General features: G+C 46.3%; 1 protein-coding gene and 1 long non-coding RNA gene across 2 annotated transcripts in view; one reads left to right on the forward strand and one right to left on the reverse strand.

The window, feature by feature from the left end:
- The first annotated feature begins 11,546 nt into the window (after window positions 1-11,546).
- On the forward strand, window positions 11,547-19,060 carry LOC123364501. Its single transcript, XR_006577132.1, has 6 exons — window positions 11,547-11,692; window positions 13,733-13,872; window positions 14,547-14,688; window positions 15,123-17,331; window positions 18,307-18,449; window positions 18,603-19,060. It is a non-coding gene; the product is annotated as an uncharacterized LOC123364501 (long non-coding RNA).
- A 2,361-nt stretch (window positions 19,061-21,421) lies between these two features.
- GLIPR2 (GLI pathogenesis related 2) overlaps window positions 21,422-24,358 on the reverse strand; it is a 44,196-nt gene continuing 41,259 nt past the window's right edge. Inside the window, exon 5 of the mRNA XM_045003577.1 lies at window positions 21,422-23,212. Within this exon, the coding sequence (XP_044859512.1) occupies window positions 23,052-23,212 (161 nt within the window). The 3' untranslated portion in view covers window positions 21,422-23,051. The remainder of the gene's footprint in view (window positions 23,213-24,358) is intronic.

The following is a 24,358-nucleotide window of genomic DNA, read 5'->3' on the forward strand; positions in this document are numbered from 1 at the left end:
TTGCTTTCCCCTGCCTTGAAATGCCAGAATACCAAGATGAGAGCAGCCTTCACAGTTGAGAAGCGAGTGGCGATAGCCCTCTGGAAGCTTGCAATGCTAGACAGCTACCGGTCAGTCGGGTATCAATTTGGAGTGGGCAAATCTACTGTGGGGACTGCTGTGATGCAAGTAGCCAAAGCAATCACTAAGCTGCTGCTACAAAAGGTAGTGACTCTGGGAAATGTGCAGGTCATAGTGGATGGCTTTGCTGCAATGGGATTCCCTAACTGTGGCAGGGCGATAGATGAAACCCATATCCCTATCTTGGCACTGGAGCACCAGGGCACCCAGTACATAAACCGCAAGGGGTACTTTTCCATGGTGCTGCAAGCACTGGTGGATCACAAGGGACGTTTCACCAACATCAACGTCGGATGGCCAGGAAGGATTCATGACGCTCGCGTCTTCAGGAACACTACTCTGTTTAAATGGCTGCAGCAAAGGAATTACTTTCCAGACCAGAAAATAACAGTTGGGGATGTTGAAATGCCTGTAGTTATCCCGGGGGACCCAGCCTACCCCTTGATGCCATGGCTCATGAAGCCATACCCAGGCAGCCTGGACAGTAGTCAGGAGCTGTTCAACTACAGGCTGAGTAAGTGCAGAATGGTGGTAGAATGTGCATTTGGCCGTTTAAAGGGACGCTGGCGCACGTACTGACTCGCTCAGACCTCAGCCAAACCAATATCCCCATTGTTATTGCTGCTTGCTGTGTGCTCCACAACCTCTGTGAGAGTAAGGGGGAGACCTTTATGGCAGGGTGGGAGGCCGAGGCAAATCACCTGGCCACTGATTAGGCGCAGCCAGACACCAGGGCGATTAGAAGAGCACACCAGGAAGCGGTGTGCATCAGAGAAGCTTTGAAAACCAGTTTCATCATGGGCCAGGGTACGGTGTGACTGTTGTGTTTGTTTCTCCTTGATGAAAGCCCGCCCCCATGATTGACTCATTCCCTGTAAGCAACCCACCCTCCCCCTTTGATTACAGCTTGCTTAAGGAAATAAAGTCACTATCGTTTAAAAATCATGTATTCTTTATTAATTCATTATAAAAAGAGGGAGAGAACTGACAAGGTAGCCTGGAAGGGGTTTGGGAGGAGGATAGGAGGGAAGGAAAAGGCCACTAAAATGTTTTCAAAATAATGACAGCCTTTTGGTTGGGCTGTCCACTGGGGTGGAGTGGGCGGGTACACGGAGCCTCCCCCGACGCATTCTTACACATCTGGGTGAGGAGGCTATGGAACATGATGAGGAGGGAGGGTGGTTATACAGGGGCTTCAGTGGCACTCTGCGATCCTGCTGCCGTTCTTGAAGCTCCACCAGACACCGGAGCATGTCAGTTTGATCACGCAGCAGCCCCAGCGTTGCATCCTGCCACCGCTGATCTTTTTGCCTACACCTCTGATCTTCCTGCCGCCACCTCTCATCTCGAGCGTCCCTCCTGTCCTCACGTTCACTGGCATCTTTCCTGTAATTTGATACCACGTCCTTCCACTCATTTAGATGAGCTCTTTCATTGCGGGTCACTGCCATGATTTCTGAGGATATCGTCTCACATCTTTTTTTTCCGCCGCCTTATCTGAGATAGCCTTTGGGATGGAGGAGGGAGGCTTGAAAAATTTGCAGCTGCAGGAGGGAGGGAAAAAAGGGAGAGAAGTATTTTAAAAGATACATTTTACAGAACAATGATTATACTCTTTCACGGTGAACAACACTATGCACATTACATTGCATATGTGATTTCAGTACAAGGTCGCATTTTGCATCTTAATATTGAGTGTCTGCGGCTTTGGTGTTAGAGATCACAGACGCAGGTCCAGGCAACAGAATTCAGCTTGCATGCAGCCATGGTAAGCCATTGTCTTTCAGCTTCTGCAGCCTTCATATATCCAGCGCCCTCCTTTCCCAAATAGCAAGCAAAGCCCGTTGAGTGCTGCTTCTTTCCTGTTAACGTGCAGCACCAGAACTGCCCCCATCCAATTCTCTGGGATGATCGCTTTACCCCTCTCCCACCGTGTGGCTGGTATCAGGGAAGATCCCTGCTAGCCAAACACGAAAAAGCTCAGCGCCAATCGCACACACCCCCACACCTCCTCCTGCCACTTGGCTAACTGCAGGGAAGGATTTTTTTTCAGACACAGACAAACAGCCCAGTAGGAAAGGCCACCTCTGTCTCCTTAATTAAATTCCCATATTTCAACCAGGTTACCATGAACAATATCACTCTCCTGAGGATAACACAGCAAGATAAAGAACGGATGTTGCTTGAATGCCAGCAAACACCGGGACCATACGCTGCCAGGCTTTGTCATGCAATGATACCAGATTACTTGCTACATGCATGGTGTGGTCAAGTGTCCTACCATGGAGGATGGAATAAGGCTGCGCTGCCCAGAAACCTTCTGCAAAGGCTTTTGGAGTACCTCCAGGAGAGCTTCATGGAGATGTCCCTGGAGGATTTCTGCTCCATCCCCAGACACGTTAACAGACCTTTCCAATAGCTGTACTGGCCGCGAATGCATCCCAAGTCCTCAGGGCAAATTGATCATTAAAAAACGCTTGCTTTTAAACCATGTATTATATTTACAAAGGTACACTCACCAGAGGTCCCTTCCATGGCTTCATTGTCTGGGATAGTGGCTTGGGAAGGCTAGGAAGGTAATTCTGTCCGGCTCAGAAAAAGGTCCTGGCTGTTGGGGAGAACGGAGTTCTGTGTGCTCACTGCAAGCTCGTCCTCCTCTTCCTCCTCCTCATCTTCCCCGTCCGCAGAATCCTCAGCCATGGCTGAGATTACCACCCCCACCTCCGAATCCACGGCCAGGGATGGGATAGTGGTGGCGGATCCCCCTAGAATTGCATGCAGCTCAGCATAGAAGCAGCATGTCTGAGGCCCTGCCCCGGACCTTCCGTTTGCTTCTTTGGTTTTCTGGTAGGCTTGTCTGAGCTCCTTAACTTTCACACGGCACTGTACTGAATCCCTGGTGTGGCCTCTCTCCATCATGGCCTTGGAGACTTTTTGAAATGTTTTTTCCTTTCGTCTTTTGAACGGAGTTCTGTTAGCACGCAATCATCTCCCCATTTAGCGATCAGATCCAGTACCTCCCGTGCGGTCCATGCTGGAGCTCTTTTTCGATTCTCAGACTGCATGTTTACCTGTGCTGATGAGCACTGCGTGGTCACCTGTGCTGATCAGCTTTCCACGCTGGGCAAACAGGAAATGAAATTCAAAAGTTCGCGGGGCTTTTCCTGTCTACCTGGCCAGTGCATCTGAGTTCAGATTGTTGTCCAGAGCGGTCACAATGGTTCACTGTGGGATACCTCCCAGAGGCCAATACCGTCGAATTGCAACCACACTAACCCTAATCCGACATGGCAATACCGATTTCAGCGCTACTCCCCTCGTAAGGGAGGAGTACAGATATCAGTATTAAGAGCCCTTTATATCGATATTAAGGGATTTGTTGTGTGGACGGGTGCAGGGTTAATTCGGTTTAACGCTGCTAAATTCGGTATAAACGCTTAGTGTAGACCAGGCCTAATATAGAGTCGGTGTTACTAAAAATGTTGAGAAAAAAATATATATGAACTAGAATGTTGTAATACAGGATTTACCAAGACAAACACGTCACAAAACAAGCTTCATGTCTTCCTTTTCCTGTGCTGCTGTTTAAAATGATTAATGGCAACATTTTTAAACTTATGCAAATGAAGCAGCAACTACTAGACCAAATATTCTGACCAGACACATAAATGCTCTTATAAAAGAGAAGGCCGTACAAAATATAAACCTCCTTAATGTTCCAAGCACTATAGCCTTGTCTAGAATTGGTTAATTAAACCAATTTAAAAATCACACCATGAGTTAAAGCCATGCAACTTTGACTATAACCTCTCTGTTTCCTCTGATGTTGTAACTGATTATATACACATGTTCAATAATGCTGTTATGGTATTAAGAATATTAAAAATGAGGCTTCATTAGGCACAAAATGTTCTAATTTTGCAGAAATTACATTATACTACATTATGTTCAGTTACATCCCAAACCAAAAAAAAATAATGCTAAATTGTCTGTTAGATAGTATGATACTGCACATTATTTTGGGAAGAGCAAAAGGGAAGAGCAATACTGCCATCTAGCATAGAAATGTAATTGGACTTCATTTGAAATGTCTTTTGGTGTTTATTCACTGGTATGTATTGTCAAACCAAGGCATTCCAAAATCATGAGTCAGGGCCCCAAAATCATGAGATTTTTTCTAAAATGAAAAAATGTGGGATTCTTTTTATTTGCCTTCTGGCTTTTGAACCTTTATGGTGCATTTTCATACTTTTCTCTGCCACCAGAAAGCTAGAAACTTACTAGTTTAAAAAAATTGAAAGCTGAGATTCTCATGTAATTACAGGATTCCAGGAGGTGGGACTTTTGGAAAAACACCAAATATTATAACAGTGTTGCAAGAAGATTGTGAGAGTTGGAAACATTGTCTCATACAGTATCTGAAAAGGATGTAGTATGTTCCTGGAACTCCAATTGTTTTAAGCAAAACAAACAACATCCTTCCTGAAGGCTCTGACTCAGTGTTAGTCTGCTACTTTGGCATTTTGATTATATGAAAACAAGGTGGTGAGCTGATGTTACAGAGAGAAACAGAAAAGAAAGCAGAAAGGCCGAGAGAAAACAAGTTCATGAGGAGCTAAAAATGCAGAGGCGCAACAAGGGGGATGGGAATGTCTACCCACCTCACTGAGTGTTACACTCTGGCTTAGAATTGCCCTTGACTCCCTTAGATTGCATCACTGCAGTATCTGAGCACCTCCCAAGTATTCTTCTTCTTAGCATACGCACAACATACCCCAGGTGGCACGTGACCAGGATTAATCACCAAATTTGGTCCTATTGTTGGATCATTAGCTTCCTCAACCTGGGTACTGACAGGGGGGAATGGGATGGGAGCACTGATCCATGTCCCCTCTCCCAAGTACTTAAAAATACAGGTAACTAAAGCAAACTGTCTCTTGTTTACTTATGCAACATGTAGCTCAATTAGTTTTTGGTTTGTGTGTGAGCGCATGTCTGTGTATTTATCAGACATTGGATATTTAATGCTCTGGAGTTTAGGAGGGAGGTCTGCTTGCTGTTCTAAGCCTGGCTAAAACTGTTCTGCTTCTGTCTCTGGGCTGTACATTCTGCACGCACCTTGCAGCAAGCATCTTGAGGAAGGGATCAGAAACTAGAATTCCTAACTGCTCCACCCCATGGTGCTTCTGTCCCTGCTAATTTCCATTATCAAAGATGGGGCGGAATAGAATTGTGTCTGCATGGGGCAGCATGAGGAAGGAGATGGCTTCCTGGCTGCTCCAACTCACACTGTCGAGGAGGCTAAGTGTCCCTCCTAACAAGACAAGACAACAACTGCTAGAGGGTACGTTTAGTAGAGCGGTGGCTCTATAGGTTCAGATAAGTGTCCAAGTTTGAGGATATTTATCGAAAGTCTGAATTTGGGGGGCTCTCCCAGCCATTGGCATATTAGCCACTGGGCCAATGGGGCCCGTGCCCAGGGACCCCAGCCAATCAGGGCCCCTGGAAAAATGGGCTTTCCTGTGCTCCAACCCCATTTCCCCAGCAGGAGCGCTGGGAGAGGGGTGGGAGAGGATGACTACAAGTGGAAGGGATGGGGAGGGGCCCCACTTGCTCTGACCCAGGGACCCACAAAACTATGATCTGCCTCTGCTCCCAGCACTGCTTTGATATGTATTTTTTGCTACACCAGTGGTAAGGTTCATGTGTTCTTACGTTACTGCAATCTTGAGACACTCATTGTGACAAATGAGCTTCATGTACAAGCAGCAACATATAGTTCAACATAAAGACTACGGGGGTTAGTGGATTTTTGTAGGAAACAAGAACTTTAACAACAGGCCAAAAAAAATGTATCGTATTTGAAGATGGGATAATTAATGCTCTGATGCTGCAAACACTTAGGCACATGCTTAATTTTGCCTAGTATCATTCAGCTCAGTAAAATTAAGCCACATACATAATTTTGTAGAATTGAGGCCCATGTACAAGAGTCTTGTAGCAATTGCATCCCTGTGAGATCATAGAGTGCTTTCGAAATAACCCTATATAAATGAAGGCAGAGTCCTACCTCTATCAGTCAAGAGATTTCCCAAACCACTCCTCGCAAAAAGCTAGTCATGCTAGAAACAGAGCATACCTCAAGAGAAAACACGGGGTGGGGAAGAAATGACTAGAACAAACTATTATTTATTTGTGAGTAATTCCATGCTTACATCGCTTCTCTTTTCCCATTCCATTATATGAATCCCCTTATTCTGCGAGAGCAGTAATTGTGGCATCTAACAAATAAACTGCTTGCAACACTCCGAAAGAGCCACATGGGGGTAGGCACAACCCATTTATGCTGCAAAAAGAAAGGTAAGGGAGACACAGACATTGCCTAGAACTACAAGGCCTCTGTAACCTTCAGCTTTTATTAAATATTTCTTTTGTTACACACACACAAAGTTTACCTAGTTTCCCAGAATACCAGAGATCAGGATTTTTTCCAGCTTGTGACATGCTCAAGGTTCTTCACAAAGAAGAGCTCAGGATGAGCCAAACCCCTATATAATCCTGCCAGAACACACCATAAACAACAGCAGATCCATCCAGTACCAGAGAAATAAATCCATCAAAGTATCTGAACAAGCAACAGTCTCCCCATGGTAAAGCTCTGGAGAATAGGAAATAAACCACCACACTCCCTGCAATCAGAACATGCCCCCAAGGAGAGCTGGGGAACACTGCAAAAAGTGTTTGTAAAATTCATTCCAGCAGCCTCCTTCCCCCACCACATGAAAAAAGGCAATTGAACAAAGGTGACACTGGGCATTCTCTGAAGGGAGGGTAGACAACTTTTGGTGGAGTTGGGGGTGGGGGTGTTTAGAGTTAAAAACAACAAATAATAGCTGTTGAATGTCATTTTTACACTATCTAATTATCAGGGCCGGCTTTAGGAAGTGCGGGGCCCAATTCAAACATTTTCGTCGGGGCCCCGGCAGGGATGACTAAAAAAAAAAACCCCATGTAAAAATGCCTCTCATTTTTTCCATGTATTATTTACTTTCCATAACTATATAATTAACAACAAAATTATATATTATGTACATTGCATCATATATTATAAATACCAAGTTGGTTAAGAGGAACTTTATTGTACACCTCAGGCGGGGCAGGGGGTGCGAGGCTGGTGTGGGCAGGGGGTGCAGCAGGGGCTGGCTGTGGGCAGGGAGTGCGGGTACAGGGGGTACAGCCTACCCTGTACAGTAAGTGCCCCCTCCTCCTCCCTCCCCCACCAGGGTAGCAGCAGCAGCAGCCCAGGGCCTATTTAAAGGGCCCAGGGCTCCCCTGCTTCTAGCGCCCCAGCCCTTTAAATAGCCGCGGGAGCCCTGGGGAAGCAGTGGGGCTCCAGCGGCTATTTAAAGGGCCGGGGCGGCAGAAGCAACAGCCCCCTGAGCCCTGCAGCCCTACCCCAGGGCTCCAGCAGTGGGGCTCTGGTGGCAATTTAAAGGGCCTGCTGAGAGCCCCAGGCCCTTTAAATTGCTTCCTGGGGAAGCTGGGCCACCCGGGTGCGGCGCACCGGCTGTTGCCGGTATGCTGTACTGGGGCTTGGGCGCGGGGCCCTCTTAGGCATGGGGCCTGATTCAGGGGAATTGGGCAAATTGGCCTAAAGCCAGCTCTGCTCATTATCATAGCAGGAACAATCCCCTGTAACTCAGCATTTGTTCTCTTTAGCCCAGGAGGGGACACCCCTCTGATGGTCTTCACTGCCTGAAATCCTTCTCTTCCCCCAAGATGACTCTTAGTAGCTGGGACTGGATTGAAGAAGGTCTCTCCTGCAGCAGGTTCTTGCCTCTTTCTTCCCTGGCTGCGAAATGGCTCAGCAAGCAGTCTATTCTTCTTGGGACATTCTCTTGGTCTGGGTGAAGCTCACCTGTCTGTGCTGCTCCTGCTCTTTCTAGAGCCAGTGTGGCTATTTCCCTTCTTTGAGGAAGGCTACAGATTCTCTAGCTTTCAAGTGAGCTGTTCTGCTCCCTTTTAAATCCTCCCCCAGTCTGTGTATCCCCTGAAGGTGTGTTGGGGTGGGGCTGGCTGAAACCAGAGCAGCTCCTTAACCCCTTCTTGCCCAGTTTGGGGTTTGTATTTTCCATCACAAGTCCAAACAGAGTGGGAGAACCTTGAAGTTACAGCTTTCCATACTGTTAATGGCTAACAAGCTCAGCAGGCCTGAAGGCCTATTTTTGCAAGTAGAGCTTTTTGCTACATTGGCTACATTGATCTAATGCTGCAGATGCATATTTTGGGTAGGAAATTATTACCCCACCTAGCAGTAACAATGTGAATTTTGAATCTGTTTTAATCTTGGCTTCTCCTTAACTCCTTGGAAGGCGACTTTAGATGATGCTTCGTGCAGCAGGCCTTCTTTTATCCTGTGTCATCCTGGCTTTTCTGTTGCTGGGCTTGGGAGAAAGGTTGGAGAGAATCCACTCTGCTGCCTGCAGAAGGCTGCATTCTAACACAAGAGTGTGTTAATTTTCATCCTGATTTCCTTCTGCTCCTGGAAGGCGAGGTTTGGAAGTTTTTCATGGAGCATGAATTCTAGATGACTTTTTCAGATATCTGAGTAGGGAGAACTTTTGTAGATCACCCTCCCCCTGTCCCCGGTAGCTTTATAAAGCTTTGCACTCACTGATGTGCTGTACATGCACCATTTCTCTGAATAGCTCCTCTGCATACTTTGATGGGATCTCACCACATGCCTTGAAAATGTCTAGGTTTTCCAGTATTTCTAAGATACTAAGGGCTTCCTCTGCCACAAACAAAGTCAGAGCCAGTATTGGTGAATGTCCCCAAAACACAACTTCAGCCTTCCCTGAATCAGCCAGATCCAGCATCTTAATTTTTATATTCATTTAAAGTAAAATGAGGGTTACTCACACACCTGCATCAGTTGGGCTTGTGCGTGTGTGAATCTTCCAAGGGCAGAAGTGAGATGGAGTGTACATAAGAATTTATGAAAGAGAGATATAGAAGCATCCCACAGTATTGCAAATCATGATCTTGTGGGCAGACAGAAAGCAAAGTAGGAGATTCTTTCTCTCTCTCCTCCCTACCATATGGCAATACAATGAATATAGCCTGTGTTTCATTCCACTGGAAGACACTTCCACACCTGCTGGGCCAAGCCTGCTGCCTGGGACTGCAGGTGCTACAAGTGGCCAGCAGTGGGCCAGAAGGAAGAGGACCATGCAGGAGCTTTTGGAGATGGGGTAAGGAGGAGCAAAGAGCACCTTGCTTTCATAAGAGCCAAGGAGGAGAGGGACACGGTCCATACAGAGAGACTGCTCCAGATAATGACGTTCACCTGTGGGTGTCTGGCCTGAGAGCCTAAACTAGTTAGACTATCTGCACCATCACCTAAACTGCCCTGTCTTTTCCAGTAACTGCTATGAAAGGTGCTGAAGACACAATGGAAGATGAAATTCTTTGGACTGGATTAAATTATTTTCAGAATGAGAGAAAAAATGTCCGAAGTTCTCTTCCTAGCAGCAGAAAAAATTTAAGGTCAGAAAGGACCATTATGTCCATCTAGTCGACCCTCCTGTATAACACTGCACCTAGAATGTCACCGAGTGGTTCCTCCAGAAAACCGATGACATGTGACTGAGCCATAGCACATCTTTTGGAACGACATCCACATGCATTAAAGCCAGCTGGCTAACAGAAAATCTTTCCTCTGCAGTGATGTGAAGTTAAAGGACATGGAGAAGAAGAAAACCTGTACTTGGCTGTGACAAAAGTTGGAGCAGAGAGGCCAGGATAACCAGGGCCAGGGCCCAGGACTGGCTATCAGCAGACCTACCATTTTCTATTCCTGGCTTTTTGACATGAGCAAATCCCTTTGCCTCTGTGTGCCTCAGTTTCCTCAATTATAAAATGGAGCTAATCAAGGTTTTGTTTATTATTCCCATTTTACAGAGTGTGAGGCTGAGACACAGTTGGGGCCTGTCTATACTCTAGGTCTGTAGCCCATTTGTAAGTTGCTGACTCCCACATGTTGTTCAGAGCCTATCGACAACACAATTCCTAAGCATGTGTTTGTTCTGTGCTTAGCCCCTATGGAACAGCTGGGCTGATGGCCTTTTCCCACTGTGCTGTGGGGAGCAGGTACTGGGCACTAGGGATCTGAAGAGGCTGTCAAGGACTAATTCTTGAAAATAATTGTTATCAATGAACTGGAAGCCAATATAAAATCACTGCTGATAAGATTAGTGGGTGACTAGCGGAGTGGTAATTAATGATAAGGACAAGGCAGTGATAGAGAGCAATCCAGATCCCATTCAAACAAAACAAGTTTGAACAGAGCCAAATGCAAGGTCCTATACCTAGCAGCAAGGCATGCCGGCCACACCTACAGAACGGGGAAGTGTATCCAGGAAAGCAGTGACTCTGAAAAAGATTTAGGGGCTGTACTGGGCAAACTGTTCAACATGAGCTCCCAGTGTGATGCTGCGATGAACAGGGCTAAAGCCATCATTAGACGTATGAGCAGAGCCGTGAGTACGATAGAGAGGTGACACAGTATCAATGAGACTGATATTGGAATACGGCATCCGGTTTTGGTGTCCTCATTTGAAAAAGATGTTGAGAAATTGGAAACGGGGCAGCAAAGAGCCACTAAATGTTTTGAGGGCTGGAGAAAAATGCCTTGTAGTGAGCTATAGAAAGAGCTCAACCTGTTTAGCTTATGAAAAGAAAATTGAAGGATGACTTCATTGAAGTGTTGAAGTGCCTTAATGGAGAGAAAATATCAGGTATTAAAGGGCTCTTTAATCTATCAGAGAAAGGCATAACAAGACCCAGTGTCTGGAAACTGAAAAGAGACCAATTCATATTAGAAATAAGGCACAAATATTCAGCAAGGATGATTCACCACAGGAACAAACTCCCAAGGGAAGTAGTGAATTCTCCATCTCTTGAGGTCTTTTAATGAAGACTAGATGCCTTTCTGAAATGTGTTTGGTCAAAAACTAGCTACTGTGCCATACAGGAGGCCTGTGGTATGCAGAGGGTCAGATTAGATGCTCTAATGGTCCCTTCTGGCTCGAAAGTCTACTAATTTATGAAAAACTGAGTGTAGCATGGGAAGCAGCCTCTAATGTTTTAATGTATAGCCTGATAGATACCCAGAATCAACAGTCATTGAGTGGGGTGATCCACAGGGAGTAGCTCAAACATCCAAAGGGGCTGGCCGGGATGGGACATCAGCCCTGCAGGGGAGAGGTGGGTGTGGCAGTGACATCACAAGGGCCATTGGCAGGACGTCAGCCTATTGGTCAAAGGTGATGGGGAGGTGGTGACCTCACAGAGAGATGCTGACATCAGCCAGGCAGGACCGGGGTGCAGGGCCAGGGAAACCTCGGAGACCCCTGTGGCTTTGCCTCAGCAAGTCTACTTCTCGAGGTCTCTCCTTGAGGACTGAGAGAGAATTCTGGTTCACATACGTGAGCGCGAGGAGGAACCTCTTTGGAGTTTTCTCCTTTCCTTTTACTGATTTTACTAGAAAAGAGACATCGCTGTTTAGAAGGTAAGAGCCTCTGAGAGGTTTGGAACCTGTTCAGTCTCATCCCTCTGGTGCCAGCTGAATTCTAGGCATGGAAAACACTAGCTTAAGGTGGCAGAATTTTATTCCCCACCGAGGACTTTGTCCCTTAGAATCACTGGGGACGTTGGGGTTTGTCCTTTTTGGTTTTACTTTTCCTCCATCCCTCCCTCCTTTCTCTTGCTTCTTTTGTCCTTTTCCCTGCTCCTGGTCCACCATCAGGGGCTGGGGGCCTGGGGAAGTTCACTGCAGCTCCCATTTGGGAGGCCCACCCACAAATGTGGGGCTGGAATATTTACATCTACAGTGAACCCCTCCAGTGGTGACCTGGGCCATCCTTTGGGCTCTTTGGTGAGAACACTCAGCCTCCCACCCCTCAGTCTCTACCCTGATTGGAGGAGCAGGGGGCTATTGACAGGGAGGAGATTCAGGTCCTTGCTGTTCTCTTTTAAGACCAAGCAAATAAGTCATAACCAATGAGCTGTTTGAGTAATTTTGCTGCTTCTCTGAATTAATTGTCTGTGAGCAGTTCATGATTCTCTCTATCATTCCAGTTCTCCTAAAATATTTGCTGAATAATTACTATGAACTGTTGTTGGTCTGGAGCTCATTTGAGAGCACTTTCTTCTGATCATTCAATGTATGAAATTCAAGATGTGACGGTTAGTTTGGATTCCTAGGTCGTATTCCCAACTCTGCCACTCACACGCTGTGTGACCTAAGACAAGTCACTTTGCCTTTCTCAGCCTTAGTTTCTTTTCTCCCTCTGTCAAGTAGAGATAACAATCCTCTCCTACCTACATCATGGTGGGTGGAGGATGGTGATCCACTGGAGAGTGTCACTAGGAGCAGTGCATAATATGATGTGTTCTATCACATTGAGTCACATATTATGACGTAATATAATAGCTGAAAGGTTCTATTTTATTTGTATTTTATTATTTTGAAATTGTTAAGAGCAGCAACTACTTAGCTCACATTGAAGCATCTCATCTAATTTTCTAAATCAAAGTGTCTCCTCTTCATGTGCAATGAGACCATTTAACACACTTACAAATATTTTTGCAAAGAATTTCCATCCAACTTGTTACATTTTCAAGAAAAAAATGGTTTAGTCTGAATGGGATTTCCTGACAGAAAACCATTTCAATGAGAATATTCCCACCATCTGGATTCCTGGGCTCTATCCCTGCCTCTGGGGGCTTCTTGTCTGTTAGTTAGATCTGGAGTCAGGACTGTTGTCGGGCTCTGCCACCGACTGGCTGTGTGGCTCGTTAGGTTGCTTCCCTTCTCTGTACCTCAGGATGCCCATCTGTCCCATGGGAATAGGGACAATTCTCTAACTCCAGGCAGCAGTGAGCCTGGGTGAGACGGGGCGTTAAAGCCCTCTGCGAAGGAGAAAGGGGTGTTTCCAGGTGTTGAGGGCCAAGGAATTCTAAACATTGCTAAAATGGCTGGTCTGTGGATAGAAGAAATGTTCGGGGCTAAATTTTAACCATTGTCTTTTTTAAACCCCATTCAGGGATGTGAGTCTCACTGTGCCATAGAGGGGAGAGCAACTTGCCCAAAGTCCCACAGGTCAATAGGAAAACCAGCAATGGAACCCAGGAGTCCTGCCTACCAATGCCCTGGTCCAGTCACTACAGCAGAGCACACTCCCTCTCAAAGGCAGGGGGACTGGCCATGAGGACCTGGTTGTAATTGCAGCTGTGGGAGGGAGTGTGCAGCAGTGGGTAGTGAAGGGGCCTGGAAATAAGGACTGCTGGGTCCCCTCCATTGCTCTGACACTTGGTGTGACCCTGAGGCAGTAGATTCCCCTCCCCAGGCCTGCTTCTCATCAGTAGGGTTGGGGTCCTGTTCCTACAGCCCAGGGGGGTTGGGAGGCTTCATGAAGGTATGTAAAGTGCCGGGATGTCAGGAGCTGAGAGGCGCTGTTACCCCCGCACTAGGGCAGTGTTCTGCACCCACCGCTGCTGGCTAAGTTTCTCCGTCCCTTGGCAATAAGACAGACTCTTGTTTTCACAGCCAGTCAATCGCTCAGTGTCATCACCCTGCCTGCTGGCTGGGCAGGGTAACTCCTCAGGTCACGACCTTCTCCAGCCTGGGCTTCGGGAGTGAGGAGGAGGATGAACATCTGCCATCCATCACTTCATCACCTAGAGCAAGTGAGTGGCATTAGGGTTCCTCTGTGGCATCCTCTATCTGCCTGGAGAGAGGCAGAAACAGGGGGAAAGAATCTTTCTCAAAGGAGATTTGATTTGCAAACTTTCCCCAGGAGCCCCTTGCTCTCAGACCTGGCAGAGGCTTCTCCAGAGCCGGCTCCAGTGTTTGAAAATGTCCCAGAAATGGGGCTCCCAGCCCTTCCCTTGTGGGAAACTGTTCCCCAGGCTGAGAGTCCTGTGAGCTGCTGAGCATGGAAATCAATGGGAAAGGAGGGGGCCCTGGGCTTGCTATGCCTAGGGACTTTGATGTGGCGAATGGTTTCCCAGAAGAAGTCAGGACCCCTGGGTTCTGTTCCTTCTCTAGCCTGGGAGGGGGGAGTCTGGCCTGGGATGACAGGAGGGGGCTGCTTGTGCAAAGTAACCAATGGTCTTTGTGACTGACCCCAGTGCTCGAAAAGGATGAGACTCCCCAGTTATTGCAGCACCAGGAATGACGAAGGGGAACATTGGGAGCAGATCATGAAATGAACTCCTTCCCGTGTGTGTAGCTTGCACTCCCTGCACCCCTGTGCGGGGAGGAGGAGCTGCTCGGGCTGGGGCAGGGATGGGGAGGGACCAAAAAGGCCCATTAGTGAGAGGCTGCCTTGACCCCAGACTCACGCCTGCTCCTTGCTCAGTTCCAGGATGTCCAGGCTCCTGAGGATGTTCAGGAAGAAGGCTCTGCAGGTGGCCCCAGAGCCTGAGGAAAGCAGCTGCCACCTTCCTCAGAGGCAGAACGGCCTCTCCGTCTCCACTGGCGGGGAAGCAGCTCTCAGCCAGGTCAGGAGGTAGAAGTGCTCAGCCTTCTGTCAGAGGAAACCAGCTCCCAGAGCAGGCGCCGAGGTGGGAGAGGCAGCGGCCAGGCCCCAATAGAGCTGGCCCAGGATGCAGTTGGGCAGGCAGGACCCAGCCCAGAAGGGGAGCCGGGCAGGGTGATTCTGGGGCTTGTTGTGTGGGCAGCACCGGCACCAGGAGCCCAGCCCTGATTCCCAGCAGAAGGCGTCGCCCTGCCCGGTCACCGAGGATCTTCCAGCTCCCCAGGGCAGGAGGTGGAAGATCCCTGTCCCAGCACCAGCAGCTCGGGGCATGGGGGTCTCTTGGGGGAGAAATGGGATCCCTGATACATAGCCTGGCTGGGAGCTTTCCCTGTCCCTGGATCCCAGCCCTGGGTCAGAGACATCTTCATCAATGTGCCACCTTTGTTTTGCTCCTAGAAAGAAGCTCCCCAGAGATGTCCTCGAACCTGGACTCCCGAGAATGTTTCTGGCAGGAGTGTCCAGCCCCTCAGGCATGAAAAGAGCATCCTGCAGTCTTGTTCACATGGCATCTCTGCTCCCCAACTCCACTCCCTGCAGTAGAACAAACAAACCCTTCAGCTCCCAGAGTCCCGACTCTTTGACCTCCTTCCACTCAGCAGTGGGGTTTCTCCAGCCCCCTCACCACACCTGTCAGCCTCTGAATGATGAGGGGCCTGAATGTCAGAGTCACCAGAACAAGCAAACTCCAGTTCCAAGCAGTGGGGCCTGTGTGTACTCAGCCCCTCTGGAAACCAGGTCTGAAATGAGAAGCAAGGACCCCAGCCCAGTAACAGTAGGAGTGGGCAGAGCAGGCCTGTACCAGGGTGCTTTCACCTGGGCTGCACAGCCTGGGGCCAAGCCAAGCTGATTACCGACTGAGCCCTAACTGAGAGGCACCATGTACCTCCCACTAAAGAGCCAGACTTCAGTGGTGATAGGGCCCAGCTGGGATCTCAACAGGAATGAGAACGAGGTAGGAAGTTCAGAGCATCAAGGAAAGCCTAGAGGGGAACTTGAGAAGAGAGGTAGGAAGTGCCCAGGGGAAACTGCAGCAAAGAGAAAGGAGCAGACCAAGCTGTTGGATACAGGACCTGGGCTGCTACCAGTGTCTGGGTGGGGCTGGGTTCCCCTACTGGCCCAAAGAAGGGGGCATACACACACCCGGAGAGGGTTCCAAGCCCAGCAAGGGGGCTGCAGGCTGAGCAAGAGCCCCAGCAATGACAGAAGGACTTTTTTCTGTGGAAAGACCTCTTTGGACTTTTAGTATGAGACAAGCTGGGCCCAGTAAGGGTGGACTAAAGGTGGTGACCAGCCCAGAGGCTGAGTTACTAGGCAGAGAAACTGCCATGGTGCTGGAGCAACCATTGATGGGGGACGCTAGCCCAGCAAGAGGGCTGTGATTCTATGTCTGGAGAAAAAGAGCAGATGCGGAGAGCATGCCTGGGCTGTGCTGAGAAGGTTAGCCCAGGAGAGCAGGGCATGAGAAAGTGAATACGCGTGGCCTAATGCCAAGATGGGGACAAGAGTTCTTTGTTTTGGGTGCAGAGAACAGGCCATATCAAAAGACAGGCCTGCTTAGGAAATTGCTGAGTGGCAAAAGGAGGGGCCAGGGCCCCAAGAAGGTAGAAAGAAAGGAGAAGGTGTCCTCTGGCACAAACTCACGTGAGGTAGGCAACGTGGAGGTGGTGGGGATGGCCGTGGACTTTGCAGACCCTCCACCAACACACCTTGTCGGGTTCTGCAAGGAGGTGAAGGATGAAATGGTTGGCACAGAGATGAAGCAGACTGAAGTGGGGACAAACACAACGGTGGAACAGTCCATGATGGATTCTTAGACCCTGACAGAAAAGGTTTTGGGGGATACAGCGGCAGTAGCAAAAAGGCTATAGGAGAAGCTAGTGGCTTCAGAACAAGGCTCTCCAAGCAGCTGTTAATGAGAATGAGTGGCTGCAGGAAGAGCATTGGGATACTGCAGAAGAGGAGGATTGCCTCTTAATTCTGGTGAGCGAGCTGGCAGGGGAGCTGGAGATGCCGAGTGCCCAGGCTGTACAAGCGCGCAGCTGGTGACAGCGATGAGATGGCAAGGGATGAAGCTTGGACAAGAGTAGAACTTGCCCTTGGTTTGGGCTGGATTTTAAGGAGGGTATATAACAGGATGGCTTGGTCTGTTGGCTGTAAAGCCTGGAGTTAGGCCCAATTGATTACAAAGTGAGCCCCACCTGAGGGGAAACCAGGGAAAACTGCAGGAAAAGTAAAGGAGCAGGCCTAGCAGTTCAGTACAGGGCTTTGGGCCAGAACCTAGAGTCCAGGGCAGGAATGGGTTCTCCCACCATCCCCAAGGAAGACGATGTACCATACAAGATCATGGAAAGGGCTTCCAAGCCCAGCAAGGGCAGGCCAAGCCAAAGCCAGGCTGAGGAAGTGCCCCCAAGAGGGCGGAAGGCCTTGTTTCTGTTAAAGACATTTTTGGACTTTTAGTTTGGGATGAGCGTGACCCAGGAAGGAGCGGACTAAAGGACGGTCACCTGGCTGGAGGGCTGAGTTCCCAGCCAACAAACTGCCAGAGCGACTATGGGCGGCGGTGCTAGCCCAGCAAGACAGCTGTGACACCAGGCCAGCCCTAGCAGTGAGTGAACTCTGGTACAAGCCTGCTTCCATTATGGAAACAACCTGATATTGGAGAGTGGTGGGGAGAATAGGGAGACGGGAGGGGCTGCTCAGGCTGGGGTGGGGAGGAAGCTGTGGGGCTGGGAGGGGATTAGAGATGAACTTACTGGACACTCACAGAAATTATTAGGTTTGCTGCCTCGAAAGAAACAGGGCACACCTCAGCCTGTTAGGTAGGCTGGAGACTCTCACTTCACTTGAACACACAGCACTGAGGTGCTTTGGGAAGCGTAGTAACAAAGAACAGATTTGAGTGATACTAAGCAAGAGAAGGAGATAAGTTTGGTTACAAACAAAACAAAACACGCTTTGTGGTGACTAAAACTAATTCTTAGCAAGTCACAATCTTTGCCAGAGCAATTTCCAGACTAACATCAAGTTACCAGCATCTCCAGCCCTCCGGGTGCTTTTCCCTCCCTTCCCTATGTGATGGAGAATTCAAATGTCTTTTGCTCCCCTTCTATTACTCAAAGTCCATTGTCTGTGGTGCTAGAGTCAGGAAAGCTTCCTGGGATGCAGACTCGGTCCCCCGGTGTGTTCCCCAAGCGGCCACTTCTTAACTGGACTGCTTTGTTTACCTTCAATGTCAATGCACGTTCATTGCCTATGGCTTACAAAGCTTGACCCAGACAGATAAATCCACATTCCTGTCTCTAAGCCAAACTTGTTTATCAAGTCTGATCCCAAATCATATTTTAAGAACCTATTTCCAGCACACATACACAACTCATTATACCCCACCCGGACCTATGTCACACAAGGATATTCTTGACCAGTGTGTTCTCAGCATTCCCAACAGACCTTACTTGATGTCCCTGGATGGTACAATAATTTTCTATTGAATCAGTTGATTTAATTGCTTAGTCTTTTGGTTTCAGACCCTCTGTTCTCCCGCTGGGGTGCCTGGACCCTAATTGTCACATTTGCCTTCCAGGCTCTGTCCCAGCCACTCGCACAGATGTATCTTGCAGCCAGCCCAGCTCAGGGAACAGTGGGGGCAGGTGATCTCATCCTGTCAAACCAAGCAACATGGGTCTCATTGAGGCTCAGATGGAAGTTCCTATGCATCTTCTGGAGGTAAGAACTGTTCACTCTTCTGGGTACTGGAGGCTTTTGCGACAAAGAGGGGACTCCTGCTACATAGCCTCGCTGGGAACTTTCCCTATCCTTCAATCCCAGCCCTGGTACAGAGACCTAGTTCTCATCATGACATCTTCATTTTATTCTCAGAGGATGTGTCCAGGATCCTGGAGACTGTTTACTGCAGAAAGTTTGAGCGGAGAGAGAGTACTGCTCCCGCTCCCCCGGCTTGATTTCCTGGCATCCAGACTCGGTGCGACTCGTGGCATCCGATTTGTGGTTCTGATCACAAGTTTGTCTTTTACTTCGGACCTTCCAGTATCCTGACCCAGCTGACACTCAACTCCTGTCTTGTGAGTGTGGACTCTGGCTCTGACCATTAGGTCTGGCTGCCTCTGACCTGGCTGTGACACTGACTTTTGTACAATTTCTCCAATGCCCTTTCTGCTCCCTCCAGCAAGACACACCAATCCCTTGGCTCCCAAAGTCCTGGTTGCCTGCTATTCCAGGGCTGAGGGGTAGTGCTTGTATTGCCCCCACCACAGCTGCTTTTCCTATGGGAATCTTCCTAGAGCAGAGGAGCAACCTACTGTATTTTCCACTCCATGCATCTGATGAAGTGGGTTTTAGCACATGAAAGCTTATGCCTAAATAAATTTGTTAGTCTCTAAGGTGCCACAAGGACTCCTCGTTGTTTTTGCTGCTACAGACTAACAAGGCTGCTACTCTGAGCTCTAATACTAATGTGTTCTGACATCTTGTGGCAAGTCACTTAAGCGACATTGGTTAAAATTGTAATGTATTTGCTCAGCCAAACTGGGTGCTGGCAGATTTCCAAGGTGGTGAAGTTGATAAAAATGATTTTGATGAATTGGCAACCAGTGCTGTAAGTGAGCACAGTTTCAGTGCTCTACATCGTATTAAAAAATGGTTCCTAATTACAATGTGGCAATCATAGCTCAACAGGTGTATGACTTTACATGTACATAAGGACAAAAGTGCAAATGTACAGCTTATAGATGTTGCAGAAGAATTCATTTCACAAACCCAGGGGGAAGAGCATTGTTTGGAACTTTTTCAAATTTGTAAGTCATTCATTTTCTTAAGTTTTAAAAAGTAATGCTATAATTAGTAGTATTGTATCATGACTAAATATGTCCACTTCTAGTAAACTGGGATAAACAATGTTCTGTGCTAAACTCAGTGTTTCCTTTATTTATTAATGCAATCCCTGAATTTCTGGGCAGGGAGAGGCTAAAGCCTACAGTTGTCTCTACACCCGTGGAAGGCGAAGTGGGGAGGCTACCAAAATAAAAAGAAGGTTAGAGGCAGGATTCCGCTCCAACATACTTTGTGATCAGGAGTGGGAGAACATTTATCCATCCTGTACATTTTTTTTTACTATGTAGCCTGGTTGATTGGAGATGGAGGCCAGGTCTAGTTAGCATCCCACCTGTGACTGCATAGAGAAAACTTAGGGTTTGATCCTGAGCCCAGCAAAGTCAATGGGAATCTTTCCATTGACTTCAGCGGCATTAGATCAGGTCTGTTCCTAGGACACTTGCTAGAGGTATAGCCCCAAAGGAGGAAGCATTGTAAACACAACTCTACATTAGTACAGCCTGTAACTACTGTTACCATGCTCCCAATCCCCCAGTCAGATCCATATCCCGCTAAGAGAAGGTGGGAATGGTTTCCTTACATAAGTTGAGCTGCACTGATAAACATGATCATTTGGAGGTTATTCTCTATAGGCTCTGACTAGCTGGGCTCGATCATGGAACTACACAAAGCTCCAATTCTCTTTGGGAGGCCCCCATCAATGATACTACCACTCCCAATGAACATGGAATCAAACCTGGACCAAGATTTAGGGTGTGGACTGAACACATTATGCACACACTCTGTGTATCAACATTCCATGTCTTATGTGTGGGGCACTGAGAACTAAACTGGCATTTCTTGACTGCTAGCCATGTTTAAGAACTTGCTTTGTAAACATAGAACTGACTTATTGTGACTGTGCTGTAAAGTTGTTTGTGTCTGGATGTCTTTTTTCAATTTTTATTCTGTTTTGCACATCTAAGCTGCCACAGACAGCATTTCTAAACAGCTTATGAACCATTTGGAGAACAACTACTTATCACTAAAAAATTTTAAGATTGTTGCTAGGTTTTGATTTTCTCCTTTATCCTTGTCCCTATCCCCCTGGTTCTCCACAATACTTAGGAAATTGTTAACAGGCAGAGAAAGTTCACTAGCCAATTCTTTTACTAACGAGTCACACTAACAGATCTATAGGTGTCCAAGTTTTCCCGGGTCTAGTTCCTTGTTCAAGAGACAATACAGCCAGTTTCAGGGCTGTTAGCAAGTATAACAAGCATATATTTATTCAAATAAGGTAATAAAGTTGGTGTTGCAAATTATCAGTTTTGTCTAACATTTTGTTACTATCCTCTCCAGAGGTGAAAATGGAAGAATTTTATGTTGCACGGATGGTAGTAGCCTGTCTGGAGTTGCTCGGTTCCAGCATTTCTCAGACTGAGTTCTTGGGCACAAAGTCCCCAAACTTGCAAACACTTAAGTGCCCTATGTAACAGTTTGCCCGGACCAGGGCTGAAGTGAGAATCTTCTACTGAGCATGTGTGAAATTAAAATAAACAAATAAAAAGATGAAAACAACATTGTAACTCTTGCTTCTAAGATGTGTGCAACCTTGCGCCCATCTGGTAGCAAGTGTTAATTCAGATCTCATGCAGGAGGTATGTGATATTTATGATCTGCTGTATCATTTACAACTTGTTGGGGGTTCCCGCCCTACTCTTTTCTTTACTGGATCAAAACAATCACCACTCCTGTGCACTACATTGTAAGTTATAACTATATAATTCATTCTGAAAATAAAGTGTCTGGATTAGTTAATATAGACTAAGGTAAGCGACTCAAATTAGTCTACAATTAACTAGAAATAATTCATAAGAAAAATATTTATTTTCATTTTCAGATTTTCATTTTTTTGTGTTAAATTCTTGAGTTACAGCAAAAGGAATCTAACACACTACCACAGTGACATATAACTAAGCCATAACATTGCAATATATCAAAATTGTGTAAACAAAAAGCCTTTCCATACTGGGACTCTCTGTGGGCCAGATTCTGACCTGCCGAATCCCACTAAAGTCAAAAGGAATACGTATGAAGCACAGGCATACCCAATAGGAGTCAGGGTTTCAGCGCCTGGCCCTCTAGTGCTGGGATAACACTGATCCCCTTTTTATATTTGATCAGGGGGGAAAATGCCTGCAGCCAGTTTTTAAAGAGATCATTTAACCTTGGATTGGTTCACACATACATCCTGCACAGGAAAATATTCTTATTGCCTAGTCCAAACTCAAAGTAAACTATGTGGACCAAAGTCTTGCTTCATTTATATCCAATTCAACTCCATAGGATTTTGCTGAAGGACAACAGAATAGGACTCTGGAACATTATTGATCTTCTAGTATGAGGCATGTGCCTGATATTCATTTGGAAGCAAATATTAGCTCATTGAACAAAAATGCAAAATCCAAGATGCTCCACTGAAGTTCTTCTTCTGGGGCCGCAGTACTAAGTACTGGGAGCACGAGACACCTGCACAATCTCTGGACCTATGTCAGGCAACAGATGTCTAAGAGATTAGCACATTTTGATGGCAAGTAAACCAGTAGTTCCTTAGATTAGGTCTAAAACGGCAACTTGTGGCAACATTTAATGAGTCAGAGAGAGAGTGCAAGAAGCTAAAGAAAGGGGGATATTTTGTTTTTCTGTAATGAAGTAAACAGGACATGTGCACTTAATATCTATCTCCGATTTGATGTACATTATAATAAGGCAACATAAGTACTGGTACATTGTCAAAGATGTTTATATTCCATTCAAAAACTACTTTAGCTACTAATACTTAAAATCTACCAATTGAATATAAACATCTTTGACAATGTGCCAGACATTAATTACAGAGCGGATTGGTTTGTATGGTTTCAATAACATTCAACAAGATTTTTCTCCTGATAGATATTTACGTGTCTGGTCCCACCGCCCTTACTCGTGTGTAACTTCCTATTGAAGTCTAAGGGAGTGTTGCGTGTCTCAAGACTGCAGGATTGGATCATAAAACAGTAACATACAGATGGCATCTCATTTAAAAATACTGGAAAACTGGAATATAGTGCTAGATAATTACAAGGTGATATTTTTAGTTTAAAAGTTACAAAGTTACAAACTTGTTTGCTTTTAAAAAAAAGCCACACACAGTTCACACAAACTATTAAAAATCACATAAAATCTTGCCCTTTACATGTTTGGCAAAATCAAAATCTTGAAGTTTGCATATACCCATGCTTTAGTACTTCTCAAATGAATTAGTTCAGAGCAAGAACATATCTCAGAAGCTGTACAGATGTACTGTACAGATGCACTCAAGTAGCATATTTGTTGCCTCGTAGTGACAGGTGAATGGTAGTATCAAGCATGGAATATCATTTGATTTTATTTAATTTTAAAGATGTCTTCAGTCCACAAGTACACTTGTCATTAACCAAAAAAACTGTCTTTTTATTATTTCTTTGGTGGAAGAACATTTTCTTCATAGAAACCTGGATTTACAACATTTCCAGGTGGGTCGTATCTGGCCACCACAAATGTGGAGCCATCACTTGCTGCGGCTTTTCCAACTCCCATCTTCTTTGTGTTCTTCCAAACCATTGCTGTAAAGTGACCTAAGAGGAAAAAGGTCAAATAAACACATTAACTTTGGACAATAAATCTGAAAAATTATTTCTAGTGATTGAGCAAAAACAGGTCACACCAAACTAAGTTAGTTTCTTTCTCTGACAGGATAACACACCTAGGAGGTGAAAAAGAAAATGCAGCTGACCTAATAGTTTGTCTTAGAAAGACAGCCAATATGGTTCCTCACTGCACTCATGAGCTCCTTGCTCTGTTCCAAAACCAAAATACATAGGAAAAGTTCTGTGAAAACAACCAGGCCTGGATGAACATCAAGGTCAAAAGCCCCAGATCCAAGGCCCTGGGTACACAGCCTACCATGCCCAACAATGATCCCAGCCCCTTCTCTCCCAGCAGTACGGCTGACAAAGTAACCATGCTACCACTGACTGTTCCCCACCTGCTTCGACGTTCTGATCCCTCCCATTATGTTTCCCCGGTGCACAGCATATGAGCATTAGTGAAACATTAACTTCCCAGGCTTTTTTCTAGTCTCTAATGACAGTTGTGGAGTCGCTGTCTCTCAAAACCTACTCCACCAGCTGTTCCCTCTATGCACAGTTCAGGTAAATGAAACTTTCCTATGAAACACTTTTGGAATCTCTCTCATTGTTTCCTGCCAATTCCACAAACAATGGCATTTTCATCTCATACGAAATTGCCAATAGGCAACTAAGGAGCCAAAATTTGGCCCCAATTTACACTCTAGGTAACACCTCATTGACATCAATGGGTTTAGATGGTAGGAGAGGTAAACCAAGGCAGACATCAGCACAGTATCTTTAATTAAACAGCTGTATGGTTTCTATTATTACAATTTTGATATTTTGTGGAAAATGAAGTACATTTGTCCTCAAAACCAACACCTTTTAATACTGATGGCTGAAGGAAAAAGAAGGAAAAATTTTAAAAATCTATCCACTTTGTTTCTAATACAATTTTGTTTACTTTCTCATTCCCCTCGGAGTCACAGTTTCCTTTTATCCTTCCAGTTATTGTCATTTTCCTGAGAGCAATTCTAACATTGGTCTTTTACACACACACCTTAATTTTTTTTAAAAAGTGATTTTTGAAAAATAGTGAGAAAGTAGATTTAACAACTTTTTAAAGTAAGAGCTGCATCTGTGAAGGAGCAG

Source organism: Mauremys mutica, chromosome 2 (genome assembly GCF_020497125.1).
Source record: "Mauremys mutica isolate MM-2020 ecotype Southern chromosome 2, ASM2049712v1, whole genome shotgun sequence".
Lineage (NCBI taxonomy): Eukaryota > Metazoa > Chordata > Testudines > Geoemydidae > Mauremys > Mauremys mutica.